At 44.9% G+C, this 16,046-nt stretch overlaps 1 protein-coding gene across 1 annotated transcript in view; it reads left to right on the top strand.

Annotated features, from left to right (window-relative positions):
- Positions 1 to 16,046, top strand: part of LOC124776885 (transcription factor collier) — a 491,431-nt gene that overhangs the window by 385,287 nt on the left and 90,098 nt on the right. The window contains exon 8 of the mRNA XM_047252075.1: positions 14,102 to 14,219. Within this exon, the coding sequence (XP_047108031.1) occupies positions 14,102 to 14,219 (118 nt within the window). The remainder of the gene's footprint in view (positions 1 to 14,101; positions 14,220 to 16,046) is intronic.

The raw sequence follows: 16,046 nt of genomic DNA, 5'->3' as shown, positions 1-16,046 counted from the left end.
GCGATTACGGTTTATCGTATCGCGACACTGCTGCTCGCGTTGGTCGAGATCCAATGACTGTTAGCAGAATATGGGATCGGTGGGTTCAGGAGGGTAATACGGAACGCCGTGCTGGATCCAACGGCCTCGTATCACTAGCAGTCGAGATGACAGGCATCCCATCGGCATGGCTGTAGCGGATCGTGCAGCCACGTCTCGATCCCGGAGTCAACGGATGGGGACGTTTACAAGACAACAACCATCTGCACGAACAGTTCGACGACGTATGAAGCAGCAGTGGACTATCAGCTAGTAGACCATGGCTGCGGTTACCCTTGACGCTGCATGACAGACAGGAGCGCCTGCGATGGTGTACTCAAGGACGAACCTGGGCGCACGAATGGCAAAACGTCATTTTTTCGGATGAATCCAGGTTCTGTTTACAGCATCATGATGGTCGCATACATGTTTGGCGACATCGCGGTGAACGCACATTGGAAGCGTGTATTCGTCATCGCCACTCTGGAGTATCACCCGGCGTGATGGTATGGGGGTGCCATTGGTTACACTTTTCGGTCACCTCTTGTTCGCATTGACGGCACTTTGAACAGTGGACGTTACATTTCAGATGTGTTATGACCCGTGGCTCTACCCTTCATTCGATCCCTGCGAAACCCTACATTTCAGCAGGATAATGCACGAGCGCATGTTGCATGTCCTGTACGGGCCTTTCTAGATACAGAACATGTTCGACTGCTGCCCTGGCCAGCACATTCTCCATATCTTTCACCAATTGAAAACGTCTGGTCAATGGTGGCCGAGCAACTGGCTCGTTACAATACACCAGTCACTACTCTTGATGAACTGTGGTATCGTGTTGAAGCTGCATGGGCAGCTATACCTGTGCACCCCATCCAAGCTCTGTTTGACTCAATGTCCAGGCGTATCAAGGCCGTTATTACGGCCAGAGGTGGTTATTCTGGGTACTGATTTCTCAGGATCTATGCACCCAAACTGCGTGAAAATGTAATCAGATGTCAGTTCTAGTATGATATATTTGTCCAATGAATACCTGTTTATCATCTGCATTTCTTCTTGGTGTAGCTAATTTAATGACCAGTAGTGTAGTTTCACACATTACCTCCACGTGTTAAATTAGAATACGCAGGCCTGCCTTCTAACCATCTGAGTAAAACATTGCAAATTCTGTTGTTTTACAAGAACAAAATTTCAGATTAATTTGCGTCTGGTACGAAGATTATCACCCTTCCCAAGTATTAAAATTTCCCCTGAATCACAGGCATATGGTTCTCCTTGCCACCTGCCACCTTTCCCACACTACACTCTTCTCGTAAAATGTCCGCTTCCTGGAACATCTATGTTAACCGCTCATCTCCTTAAATGCCAATATCACACATTGCTTACAGCTACATGATTACTTTCTTATTTGGTAGCTGGTCCATAAAAGCACTTTCAGACCATCTGTCTGCCGTTCCACTCTCGAACAGCACGTCGGAGAAATGAACACCTGAATCTTTCCGTACAAGTTGCAGTTTCTCTTATTTTATTACGATGGTTGTTTGACACTCCACTGAGGTGACAAAAGCCATGGGATAGCGATATGCACATATACAGATGGCGGTAGTATCGCGCACACAAGGTATAAAAGCGCAGTATATTGCCAGAGCTGTCATTTGTACTCAGGTGGTTTATGTGAGAAGGTTTCCAACGTGATTATGGGCGCACGACGGGGATCAACAGACTTTGAACACGGAATTGCAATTTGAGCTAGATGCATGGGGCATTCCATTTCGGAAATCGTTAGGGAACTATTCCCAGATCATCAGTTCAAATGGTTCTGAGCACTATGGGACTTATCATCTGTGGTCATCAGTCCCCTAGAACTTAGAACTACTTAAACCTAACTAACCTAAGGACATCACACACATCCATGCCCGAGGCAGGATTCGAACCTGCGACCGTAGCAGTCGCTCGGTTCCGGACTGCGCGCCTAGAACTGCTAGACCACCGCGGCCGGCAGATCATCAGTGTCGAGAGTGTACCGAGAATACCAATGTTCGGGTATTAGGCTATCTCTCACCACGGACAACGCTGAGGTCGACGGCCTTCACTTAACGACCGAGAGCAGCGGCGTTCGCGTATAACTGTCATTGCTAAAAGACAAGCAACAGCGCGTGAAATAACTGTAGAAATGTGGGACGTACGACGAATGTATCCTTAGGACAGTGCGGCGAATTCTGGAGATCTGGCGTTAAAGGGCTATGGTAGCAGACGACCGATGCCAGTGCCTGCAGCGCCTCTCCTAGGTTCGTGACCACATATTGGACCCTAGACGATTGGAAAACCGTGGTCTAGTCCAACGCGTCCCGACTTCAGTTGGTAATATCTAATAGTACGATTCGAGTATGGCGCAGGCCCCACGAAGTCGTCGACCCAGGTTGTCAACAAAGCACTGTGCAAGCTGGTGATGGTTCTGTAATGGTGTGGGCTGTGTTTACATGGAATGGACTGGATGCTCTGGTCCAACCTGAAAATGGTAGCGTTCGGCTGCATGTTCCTAAACAACGATGGAATTCTTATGGATAACAATGTACCATGTCACTGGGCCACAGTTGATCGCGATTGGTTTGAAGAATATTATGGACAGTTCGGACGAATGGTTTGGTCACCCAAATCGCCCGACTAGGATTAGCAGATACTGAATAGGGAATTAACAGATTTTCAATGCGGAATGGAAGTTCGTGCTATACATATGGAATGTTCCATTTCAGAAATCGTTAGGGAGTTCAGTACTCCGCGATCCACAGTGTCTAGTGAGTGCCGAGAATACCAAATTTCGGAGACATCGCAGTGGCCGAAGACCTTCACTTAACGACTGAGAGCAGCGGCGTTTGTGTAGAATTGTCAGTGCTAACAGAAAAACAACAATGCCTAAAAAAATCGCTGCAATCGATGTAGGATAGTGCGGCGAAATTTGGAGTCGATATGCTATGGCAGCTGACGCGATTGCGTTTGGTAACAGCCGACATTGCCTGTAGCGCCTGTTTTGGGATCGTGACCATATTGTTGGACTCTAGACAGATGGAAAACCGTGACCTGATCAGGGGAGGCCTGATTTCACATGGTAAGAGCTGATGGCAGGGTCCGAGTGTGGCGCAGACCCCATGAAGCCGTAGACGTAAGTTGTCGACAAGGCACTATACACGCTGTCGGTGGCTCCGTAATGGACTGGGCTGTGTTTGCATGGAATGCGCTGTGTCCTCTTGTCCAACTGAACAGGTCATTGACTGGAAACAGTTACGTTCGGCTACCTGGAGGCTGTCTGCAGCCATTTGAGATGGAATTTTTTAGAGTGCAATGAGTCATGTCACGGGACCATAATTGTTGGTGATTGGTTTGAAGAACATTCTGGACAATTCGAGCGAATGGTTTGCTATCCATATCGCTCGACATGAGTTCCCTCGAACATTTATCGGACATAATCGAGAGGTCACTTCATGCACAAGATCCTACATCGGCAACACTTTCGCAATTATGGACAGCTATAGAGGCAGCATGGCTCATTATTCCTGCAGGGTCCGTCCACGTCGGGTTGCTGCATTATGCCGGCCAAAAGGAAGTCATGACTTTCGTCACCTTATTGTAGTTATGTGAGGTCAAGAAAATATTTGCTCATTCGGAGGAGAGAGTTGGTGATTGAAACTACATGAAAACATCCAGCCGTGATGGAAAATGCCTTTGCCTGTCGATTGTCACCCTGTCACCTTTTTAAATAAGCTACTCTGCCACTGTTCTACATTTCAAACATGTCCATGCTTATTGGTGTCTCTCATCTCATGTATCCTTTGCTCATCTCAAGCACCGAGCGAGTTGTCGCAGCGTTAAGGCACTGAACTCTGCACTTGGAAGGATGGAGATACAAATCCCTGGTACGACCATACGATTTCTCTGGCACCAGACTGGAATCATCTGCACCGGGCGTCGTCTCTATATTTCCTCTCTGAATAACATCATCAATTATCTAACTTAGCATTTCCGGTCAAGAACCAAATTCCAGACCAAAATTTCCATAAAAGGGAAGCTGTCAGACGTCCTTAAGTAGCCATCATCCTAAAAGTGACGGGCTGCGCTTGTATCTGAATGTAGAATACGAGAGTGGAACCTGAGTATGAGGGCGCTCTTTACCATTGTACCATCTCGTTCAGCTTTACTATTTTCTCAGATAATTCATCGTCTCCTAACACCTAGTTACGCTCTTACATACATCAATTTGCTTTACATTTGGGTTCATTCAAATTTTGGAGTGACAGAATGACTTTTTGGCTGTTTGATCCCTCACTCTCTATACTCACCATTTCAAGATGAAAGCCGGCCGGGGTGGCCGAGCGGTTCTAGGCGCTACAGTCTGTAACCGGGCGACCGCTACGGTCGCAAGTTCGAATCCTGCTTCGGGCATGGATGTGTGTGATGTCCTTAGGTTAGTTAGGTTTAAGTAGTTCTAAGTTCCAGAGGACTGATGACCTTAGAAGTTAAGTCCCATAGTGCTCAGAGCCATTTGAACCATTTTTTTCAGGATGAATGTCTGTAATCGAATAACAAAATTCAAGCCTAAGCGGTGTTAGCTCGTCATTCAGATATCTATTTAAATTTCTGCAGAAACACGTTCCACAGGCGAAGATCTGAGAAGACGACTGAGTTAACTTCTCAGGAGTGTTTGATACACGTCAGCACGGAATTATGTTTTGACTTTTCCACTCTCCCTTTAAATAGGGGCGACCAATGACTAGCACAGCTTCAATTAGACACACATAGTTGAGAGGATTCAATGAAAGTTTTGAAAATTAGACGATTCTATATAAACCATGTCCCCAAATCATTATTGTCTCTTCCTCTTTCAATAATATCTCTGTGGAGACAGTCCAACACGATTAATGAGAAGCTGCAATGATCTGATTACATTAAAAACATTACAGTTTTACTCTGTTCTCTTCAACTACGCCAGAATGAGACAGCTGGACGACGAATAATGTTTCAAAAATCATGTAGTTAAAAAAGTTTCTGACAAATTAATACTTTGCTCCGAGCAGCTTTCGAGTATATGAATCCTTGTATTTCGTCGACCTTGTGATTCCCATGGAGTTCCCCGAAAATTTGTGATGGTTCGACTCACAGTTTCAACTGTTTCAACTTTCATTACCTCTCTATTTCTCGCCCAGAGTCCATGGAAGACCTCATACTGGCTATTCCGACCTAACAACAATAGAACAGATGGGAAGATCGACGGAACAACTAAGTTTTCGGTTTAGGGGGAGAGACATTCGTGTTGCGAGAAACAGGAAGTTTTAGCAGTGTTATTCCTTCCCTTTCACGCAAAATGTCACATGCTTGGAGTGAAATTCGTGATTATCAGGTAACGTCATAACAAAAAACTTAGCGGTAGTTGTATTAATGGCCTTCACTTCAGTTTCATGACTCAGTACATTATACCGCATTTACAGAGTTTTCGATGCCAGGAGTTCTGCTGACGATTATTATGCAGTGTTATATTTTTTGGTAGCCCTGTGCTTGCATACCTGGCTTGCTAAGAAAGTATGGGGAATTATGTAATTTCGCTGTTATATTGGTCCAGTTCGCGCCATTTTTCATTGTTGTGTTGGTAAAAATGTCTGAAAGGTATCTATACACTGATAGCAATATTGGATATTTAGTTTGTCGTCAGTTGTCAAGAATTTTACATGTATTTGCTTACAAGTGGCGATTATTGATTTGTTTTTAAAATGGATTAGAGAATGTGATTAAATTTTGCTATAAAAATAGAATAAAATGCAACAATGTTTTAAAAAATTTTGAATATTGCTTTTGGTGTGACTGCAATGAGTAAAAAAAGGGTTTAGTGGTAGAAGCATTTCCAAGTTGGCCGTGAAGAAGATGAAAATTATGGGCTCACGCCATGTAATCTGTACGGATGTTCTGGGTATGAAACGTGTGACGGAAAAATTTAGACAAATGTGTTGAATTTCGAACAAAAACAGCGGCGAATGGAAGTTGCTAAATGACATGAACGTGTCATAAAAGGTGACAATACATGAGTGTACGGGTATGACGTCGAAACTATGGTTCTATTGTCCATTGGAGGCATTCTGGATCGCCAAGACAGAGAAAAGCTCGGCAAGTGCGATCGAATGTGATGATCCTGCTTGTTGTTTTCTTTTATTTCAATGGCGTCATGCATCATTAGTTATTGTCAGACGACCAGTAAGGCGTACTTGCTACAAGTTCAACGCCGTTTGCGCTAAGCAATCCGGAAATACGCGTGGATTTGTGGCGAGACAAATCATGGCTTCTGCACTACGATAATGCACCTGCTCATACTTCATTGCTCGTTCGTGAGTCTATTTTTTTGTTTTTGTTTTTGTTTTTTGCGAAGCACAACACTGTAATGGCAGCTCAGCCTCCGTATTCGGCAGAGATGGCCCTGTGTGACTTTTTCCTATTTCCAAAAATAAGGAGAACCTTAAAGGGTCGTCGTTTTGCACGCTTACATGAGATTAAAAGCGCGTTACTGAAAGAGCTAAGTGCCATCCCAAAGACCGAGTTCCAGAAGTGTTTCAGGGACTGGAGGAAGCTCTGGCGTAAGTGTATAATATCTAATGCGAAGTGCTTTGAAGGAGAAAACATTAATGTCGACGAATAAATAAAATTATTCACAAAAAAATTAAAATTTTCGAAAATTTTTGAACACACCTCGTATGTACGCTGAAGCGCTGAAGTTAACTTATTTCAAGCTTAGCGCCACTTTTTGTAGATCGTACTGCTGTTCATTTTTAACATCGAGACGCACACTCTTTGGTCTGTATTTTTACTACGCTTTGCCGCAAGAGTTTGTAACTCTGCCTCCGACGTCTGCTTTTACTGTGTTGTTCAGCTTCTTTCTTTCCTGTTCTGCTTCTCTCCTTTCGTCTTCATTATTTTCCTAACTTCAGCGTGTATCTCTGGAGCCATTCTGTGAACAATGGTGATCGGCTCTTTTTTGTTCAAACAAAGTACATTTTTTGTTTCTACAAAATGGACAGCGCTCTGGGTAAAGCGAAGTGACACATATATACGGGGCTCTCTGCCGACCTCTTATTACGACGGACGTCGTTATTCAGCAGCACAGAGGGCACGTTTCTGTGCCTATGGGTGGAGGTAAAGTAGGGGATGCCAAGATGGCGAACAGTATATTCAACGAAAGCATGTTCAGAACTGAGTATGAAATGCTTAGGAATAGAGTTGTAAGATTACCGTAGGTTACCATAGTTTATCATAATGAAGGGTAGGCTATGGTAGTTTTCCAAGCAGCTTTGGTCAGTTACGTACGCCCATAACCTGTACGTTAGGTGTGTTGCATACCTCTCGGGCGTTACCTCATAACGATCGCTTTCTTTACATATGTGATCATTGTTAAATAGCTTACCCTAAAAGCTGGAACCGACAGACCGTCTGGAAGTGAGTGAGGATATATAATGTGCCGCGTAACCTACGAAAGATTTTTCTTCTACATAGTTATCCTCCTGTCTCTTACTTAAATGTAAACAGTATTTAAAAAATGCAGAAACCAATGTAAATTTATCATATCGTGCTAGAAAATGCGATTTCTTCACCAAAAATATAAAATAAAGAAACTGCAAAACAAAATCATCAAACACCAATACTTCGTCCAACTTACATGAAACAAGTTTACGTTATTCATAAACAACATTTGCATGTATCAGCGGGCCGAGGTGGCCGAGCGGTTCTAGGCGCTATAGTCTGGAACCGCGCGACCGCTACGGTCGCAGGTTCGAATCCTGCCTCGGGCATGGATGTGTGTGATGTCCTTAGGTTAGTTAGGTTTAACTAGTTCTAAGTTCTAGGTGACTGATGACCTCAGCTGTTAAGTCCCATAGTGCTCAGAGCCATTTGAACCATTTTTTGCATTTATCAATAACAACAGGAAACGCTTGCCTTTGATCGCGATGAAGAGCGTTTTACTGCAGGGATGGATTCCTGACTGGAAATGGAGGAAAAAAAGGTCCTATGAACACGTGTCCGGAAATGGATGGTGTACGTGCAACAACGACAAATTGTCCCGGAACAGCGTAGAGAGCAACGTCACAGCAGATGTTCAAAGTGACCTCCAGGGGATCGCAATGTACGGGTTCACACGTCGGATCGTAGATCGCCGCACTCTTTCGCACTTTCCGGCCTATCTCGGAATAGCGTCACAGGCTCCGTGTTCACGCTGATGAAGGGCCTGCGCGTCAGGAACCGGTTCAGCACACACACTGCCAGGGGGTTTGCGTCCGGTGATCTAGCAGGCCGTGCTACAGGCCTCCGCGTCCCATCCAACGCCCGGAGAAGATGTTGTTGAGGTGTGGGCGAAGTGCAACGCAGAAGTGAGGCGGTTCTCCGTCATGCAGAAACCACATAAGCTATCGTGCGGCCAAAGGCACATTCTCAAGCAGCCCAGGGAGAGTACTCCTCAGGAAGTTCAGGTACGTTCCTCCGTCTAGGCGTTGTGGAATAATAACTTGTCCAAGTACATGGTCGTCAAGAATCACACTGACGCTCAACCGATATTGATGAGTCCCCTCAACCATTCCCCGAGAGTTGTCTGTAGCTCACAGATGACGATTATGCAGACTGATAATGCCAGTTTTGGTCAAGGTTGCTTCGTCGGTAAAGAGGACTGATGACAGAAATCCCATAGTTGTGATAATCTGGTGCAGAAACTATCTATCAAATCCTTCCCGTAGAGGGAAATCCGCTCCTGATAATCCTTGCTCTCGTTGCATGTGATAGTGATAGTAGTGGTTGTCAAACAGGATACACATAATCGTACTTTGGCTTACTCCATGTTGGCTGAAGCTTGTACTAGTGTTCGTCGCAGCATTGTATAGAACCCAGTCCTCCATATGCGGTGTATGCACAGTCCGCCGCCTCACCGCAAGCTCGTCTATCTGAAAGGACCCATGATCAGACGCCCAAAAACGGCTTTAAATGTCGTGTGATGTGGTTGGCGTCTGTGAGGATAGTTGTTTTTTTTTTTTTTTTTTTTTTTAAGCCGTGATGCCTCTAGACCGTTTCCATGTGCTTAGCCGTACACAAACACAGCCCGGTCCCCAAATGAATACCGCACCATTCTGCTGCTCGTCAATCACACAGCCTGCAACACAGGAGGAACACATGTCATATGGTCAGCGCTTTTTATCGCGTCAACGAAGCACTTCCGGACACATGTTCATAGGACCTCCTTCCCCCCCCCCCCCCCCCCTCCATTTCCAGTCAGAAATCCGTCCCTGCAGTTTGTCCGGTTTCGTTAATGATCACTCTGTACATATATTTTTTATGTTTGTGCATATAAACTGTACTTACATCAAAAACACTTGCTTTGATTACATAAAAGCACAGGATTTACTTGTAAAATGTAATTTATGTTCTGCAAGGATATAAAAGACGAAAAGCACTAACACTAAACGATGTGCGGTTCTAATTACGTGGAAAAAAAAAGAAATCGTCGGCTTCCAGTCTTTCTTACACATGCATTTATGTCTCTTTTCCTACCAGTGCTACCAGTACTATCGGTAATCGGACCATTTACTACGCCATGTATGTAGTGTACCAAAATTATGGAACAGTAATTTTGGCAGAGCGCAACTCTAGTTAGGAACGTTTCAAAACACAACTGCTGAAAAAGAAAGGTCGTTGTTGTCAGTAAAATTGTTGACGAAGACCTTTCTTCTATAACTGAAACCTGTACCAAGGAAGTCAGCGTAACATCTTTAGTGTCCTTTGAAACGTGAAAGAGGGTGGAGGAAGTGGAGTCGCTACCGGCGTGGCAGTTAGGCGGTGGCGGCAGCCGCGGCACATCTCGTGAAGGCGGCGCCCGCCCCCGCCGCCCCCGCCAGCGCCGCCGCCCCCGCCACTTCCTCTTTAAAGGTAGGCCGGCGACTCGGCCGGCAGTGCAGGCGGACTCTCCAGCTGCGTCACAACATCAGCCGCGCCACCGCTCGCCGCCTATTGCAAGCACCACTACTACTCCCTAGAATGTTTCACACTCATAGCTGACAGCTGCGTCAAGTCACCTTTTTGTAATTCCATCTTGTGTCATGGAATTGGACTGTAGCTGATCGAAGACTAGAAGAAAATAGATACCAAAGCAGTAATTTTATTTAATAATTTTCTTTAGCTACCAGTTTCCGTTCCTCATTGGCACCATCTTCAGCCCTCTATACACGAAACTAGGTAAGTTATCTAGTCGTTTTTGTGATTGTACCAACCATTATATCCAACTGGTTTCCGTAGATTTCTAAAGCATCTTGGTATTCACACATCTAACGAAAACCAGTTGGTTATGGTGGTCCCTATAGTAACACAAACGGGTACCTGACTTACCCAATTTTGCGTATAGGGGCCTGAAGATGGTGCCAATGAGGCACCGAAACTGGTAGCTAAATAAAATGATCAAATAAAATTAAGGCTTTTGCTATCGATTTTCTTCAAGTTTGGTTTGTTTTGACCATCTAAAACATGAGGAACAAAGAGAGCTTTCACTATCTACAGAGTGATCTATTGAAACTGAACAACAAACGGCCCGTCTAGGAAAATTCTACTTTATGAAGAAATAAAATGGCTCTGAGCACTATGGGACTTCTGAGGTCATCAGTCCCCTAGAACTTAGAACTACTTAAAACCTAACTAACCTAAGGACATTACACACATCCATGCCCGAGGCAGGATTCGAACCTGCGACCGTAGCGGTCGCGCGGTCCAGACTGTAGCGCCTAGAACCGCTCGGCCACCTCGGCCAGCTATGAAGAAATAAGAAAATCTATAATTCTCACATAAAATTCTCTTAATGAAACATTTGTGCTTGAAGCCACAGCATATAAGTTGTCAAGAAACATATTCAATGGGCACACGATATAAACGGCCCATTCTTGATGGCACTGGAATGCTGAAGTGACGCCACACAACGTTTTAGAATTTCTGCTCTCGGATTATGCAAAGCATATCTTTTCGTGATGCACTACGTCTCAGGTGTCCCCGTTGATTTTTTGAAGCGCTTTGTGAAGTTGTCGCGCTAATTGAACAAGCCCGTGATAAATCACGGAGTTTATTTCTTTTAATCTCCTGCCTGTCATCGAATAATGCTTGAGGTCCAGGACTGACGAGCAGTACTCAGTAATCGGACGAGGTACGGGACCGTAAGCCACCTCTCTCGTATATTGTCTTCACTTATTCGTAGTTCTGCCAATGTATCTGCCGTCTACATTTCCCGCAATCATATTTATTTGGTCATCCTATCTTAAACGCTCTGGATATATAACGAGGCTAGTGACTGATTGGCGATTGTATACCTAGAAAATACGTGCAATGTCGTCGATTTCTCGTTTGTAATCAGTCGAAAGTAGTCGAGTATATGTTACAAAAACAAACAAATGTCACATTAAAAATGCGAAGTTACTCTGGAATAATTTTCATCTTCTGTGCGAGAACGCAGACGGCAACTTCTAGCGTCAGCAGATTTGTCACTACAGATTCAGCTGTAGTGGTACTTTCTTTCCGGAGCGATAAGTGGGAGCGACTGCGCGGTAGTCCCGGAACGGCGGCAGGGAGTCTGGGGGCAAGCGGCCGGCGAGGTGTCGCAGTTAGAGCCAGTGGCAGGGCAGGGGCATCTAATGAGCGGGGCGACATGTTTGCGGCAGGGCCAGTAAGTAAGTACAAACGCGGCCGGGCGGCGGTCTAATGGCGGGCGCCGGGGAGGCAATCCTCGGGCGCATCATCGACTAGGCCGTTGTCTGTTCCCATGGGAACGGCTCGGCGGGGGAGGGTCGGCTCGGCTGCGGGGGTGGCGGCTGCGGGGGCGGCGGGGGCGGGAGGTTAGGAGAGGGAGCCAGTCCCAGGGGGCGCCGCGGCGCCGCGTCCCCGGGGAGGAGCAGGAGGGGCGGCCGCCGCAAAATGGCGGCCGGACACTTGGCGACGCGACGCCGCACGATTGTCTCCGCAGTCGTCATGGCAACCGCAGCTCGCGAGCTCGGGATTTGCATTGCCGCACGCTACGGTTACTGCTCATTTGCAGCGCTCCTGTGGCAGTGGGATGGTACTACCTCTACTGCAGGCTGAGACACGTCTTAAAGATTTGTAGGGGGTGTTAAGTATATGGCTGGAAATACTTGCAGGCAACACGAGCACGAAGATGTGAAACAGTCCTTACGAGACTAAACTCATATTTTGAATGCAAATGATCAATATCTATAGTCCAACATTGAGGTCATTAACAGGTGATTAAAAATGGTTCAAATGGCCCTGAGCGCTATGCGACTTAACTTCTGAGGTCATCAGTCGCCTAGAACTTAGAACTAATTAAAGCTAACTAACCTAAGGACATCACACACATCCATATCCGAGGCAGGATTCGAACACGCAACCGTAGCGGTCGCGCGATTCCAGACTGTAGCGCCTAGAACCGCACGGCCACTCCGACCGGCCCAACAGGTGATTAGTGCGCACATCTGTCTCACGTATGTACTGAAAGAAACCTCGGAACCTAAATTAGCACGCAGACTTTATTTTATTCGAGAGATGAAGGAACATATTTTTTTTTTTTTTTTTTTTTTTTGCAACAGTTCACGAAGAATGAGGATTTCTGCGAAACTGTGATAATTCCAAACAATAAAGAATGTATCTACTATCTAAACACGACTGTTATTTTAGTGTTCTAAGAGAAGATTCGTCAAAGGAGAGCTCAGTTCGTACTATTGTTAGTCACGTTGCACGAATTAGTGCTCAGCACTGTAGAATAGAATTGACTCTTTACAACTGCCAAAAATCTTTAAAAGAAACCTTTCTCACTTCCCCTCGTTACGAGTGTCTTCAAATGGTTCAAATGGCTTTGAGCACTATGGGACTTAACTACTGAGGTCATCAGTTCCCTAGAACTTAGAACTACTTAAACCTAACTAACCTAAGGACATCACACACATCCATGCCCGAGGCAGGATTCGAACCTGCGACCGTAGCGGTCGCGCGGTTCCAGACTGTAGCGCCTAGAACCGACGAGTGTCTTCAGTGTATAATAAAATGCAGAGTAACCAGAGAGGGTTAAACCAGCTATAACAAGATTGGCACTAGCAGTGTCTAAGAAGGCTCGCTAGACTCTTATATAATCTGGATCCAAATTCCTGGGTAGTCTAGACAGACCTCTTTACACGCATTGTGGCATTTTGCAAGGGTGGTCATTTTGTACAAATATTTGTCATGCTGTAAAGATTTATGTAACGTTTTGCGTGTCTCTTAGAACCCATCCGCATTTAAAGTACAGCAACGGGCATTTTTAAGTACAGTGTATCACTTCTATTATATTAAGCTGTTTGTATCACACGATGTTTAAAGACAGTATAAGATCTAGTGTCATAAACAGAAACAATTTGGTTAGTAGTGTGATATGTTTGGACAGAGTTCATCAGCTTGGGGCCGGCCGGGGTGACATAGCAGTTCTAGGCGCTACTGTCTGGAACCGGGCGACCGCTAGGGTCGCAGGTTCGAATCCTGCCTCGTGCATGGATGTGTTTGATGTCCTTAGGTTAGTTTGGTTTAAGTAGCTCTACGTTCTAGGAGACTGATGACCTCAGAAGTTAAGTCCCATAGTGCTCAGGCCCATTTGAACCATCAGCTTGAACCCGTAAATATCATAGTAAAGTCTTCACATTCTGAGGCTGAGCTGATTAATATCGTAGTCCTAAGGTCTCAGAGGTGTTGTTACAACAGTAATGAATGTAAAAAAGAGCTGTCGTTTCTTTATCACCACGATCGTTAAAAGCGCGCGATTAATTCCGCCGTATGAATACAAGTAAAGGAATAACGAGAAGTGAAAGGTATTTGACAATTTCTTTTGCAGTGTTTCAGTTCATTAAAATATTTCAGGGCGTACTGCTGCAGTGAGCAGGAGTACCTTTTTGGTCAGAAATTAACGCTACCTCGATCCACGACTGCAGTGTTATTGTTTAGTTTGAGTGTAAGAGTTTATCCTGTGGGGTCGGCAGCTGGCGCGCAGTGACAGCGGGTGGTGGTGTTGCAGGTGGTGATCTCGACGCAGGTGGGCGTGGACGGCCCGCTGCTCGCCATCTCGGACAACATGTTCGTGCACAACAACTCCAAGCACGGCCGGCGCGCCAAGCGGCTCGACCCCGCCGAAGGTAGGCAGCCGGCGACGCGCGCGCAGCGGCCAGCGCGGGCACGCGCCTGGCTCCAAACTAGGGATGGCGGCTATCGCTTTCGCTTACGTCGGTATTTTTCAACGCCGGTTTAACCCGAGCATTAAAACCGCTGAAAATAACCTGTTTCTGAAATTACCGATTTTCGGTTCTTATTCTTGTATTTCCCGTGATAAACGTAGAAATCGAACAAAGATTGAAGAAAATTCACTCGCAGAGCTTCGAGATTTATAGAATCAAAATATTAAACAGACAAATAAAAGAAAACTTAGTCAGTCCACCGTTCGCTGCTCTTCTCGAAAAGTGATATGTCTTTGAATACTACACAATCACCAGTTATTGACTCTAATTTTTTGAAACTCTGCTCAAAAATCATTGTGTAATCGAGGATCATATCATTATCTGGCCATTACGAATAGTCAGTGCTAAAGGGTGAAAACTAATGTTGGAGAACACTGTTTTTCGTGTTAACGTGTCTGTTTTTAAGAGCTACAAGCAAACAAAGGCATATTATGCAGACACAAGCAGAACATCCGCTACTTTCTATTTTGATTGTATACTATGAATAAATTATTAAGTTTTAAGGTTCCTCCTTGTATGTTATATCAAGTTTGTGGTGGCTCCTCCCATTCTTAATCTTTTAAAGCAAGTCGATCAATGTACTTCAATGATAGGGCACTTCAGTAAAATACTTCCAGACTAAGCATGGTTCCGTTGTATAATACAATTAACGTCCGACGACAACAGCGAGAAATTACCATATAGACCAGATAGGGCAAGTCTCGCGCACTGCATGCACATACGTACCAGCCAATAGGCCACGCCTCAAGGTAACGAGTCAATTTTGTCTGAGCAATGCTGTACCAAGTGTCTGTTCCTCCTTTCTTTCGACATTGTTATTACAACAGCACTGATGGCTTTTCCTTTTTTCTACAATAGTGCAATGTTTCAAAGCAATGGAAATTTGACGAATAAAGATTACTCGTTTTTAAAAAAACATTTATTGAAAAACCAAATATTTTAGCACTGTTGCTATGGTTAGCCGATATTTCGTTTCTTTATTTGGTTGTTAGTACAAAACAAAAAACACCCGCTATAGCCGAGACAAACGAGTACTGAAAAATACCGGCTATTGAGTAATAAAATATCAGTATCGAATTTCAGGAGTCGGTTGTTTTCCATCCCTACTCCATCCTGGATATACTAGTTAACAGAGAGAGAAATCAGGAAAAAAACATTTCAGAATTTCAACTGTGGGAGACAAACTCTAAGGACAGAGAACTGCAACATGATGGTGAAATACAATACATCATTGAGGGAGCTGAAACAATGTACAATTGAAAAAGAATTAATCCTTCCCAAGAGATATCACACTAATACGGTGTAACACCGCCTCTAGCGTTAATGATGGACTCTGTCAGGAGAGGTAAAGTGTGCAGACGTTTCTTCAGGTATGACACATCCAGATAAAGCCACATATTGATGATTGCATCCTATAGAGCTATGAAACTGTGAAGATTTTGATTCATATGTTTCACCTACTCTTCCAGATAGTTCCAGAACCATTCTGTGGGATGAAGAATAGTGATTTAGAAAGACAGTCCTCTTGTAACACAGCTCCCGCGTGTTCGATGAACAGACAGGAAAGTGCGAATCCGTGTCAACACTGCTGTCGTAATTTTGGCGGAGGGACTGTTCCCAGCGGGCTCATCACGGAGATGCAAAAGAAAGAGAACTACTTCATCACCGTGTATGCTGAAATAAATATCGTGGTTCATGTTCACGTTAAGCTGAATGAGTAGGTCTAAG

Source organism: Schistocerca piceifrons, chromosome 1 (assembly GCF_021461385.2).
Source record: "Schistocerca piceifrons isolate TAMUIC-IGC-003096 chromosome 1, iqSchPice1.1, whole genome shotgun sequence".
Classification (NCBI taxonomy): domain Eukaryota; kingdom Metazoa; phylum Arthropoda; class Insecta; order Orthoptera; family Acrididae; genus Schistocerca; species Schistocerca piceifrons.
The sequence above is the reverse complement of the archived record's forward strand: the minus strand, read 5'-3'. Positions and strand labels throughout refer to the sequence as shown.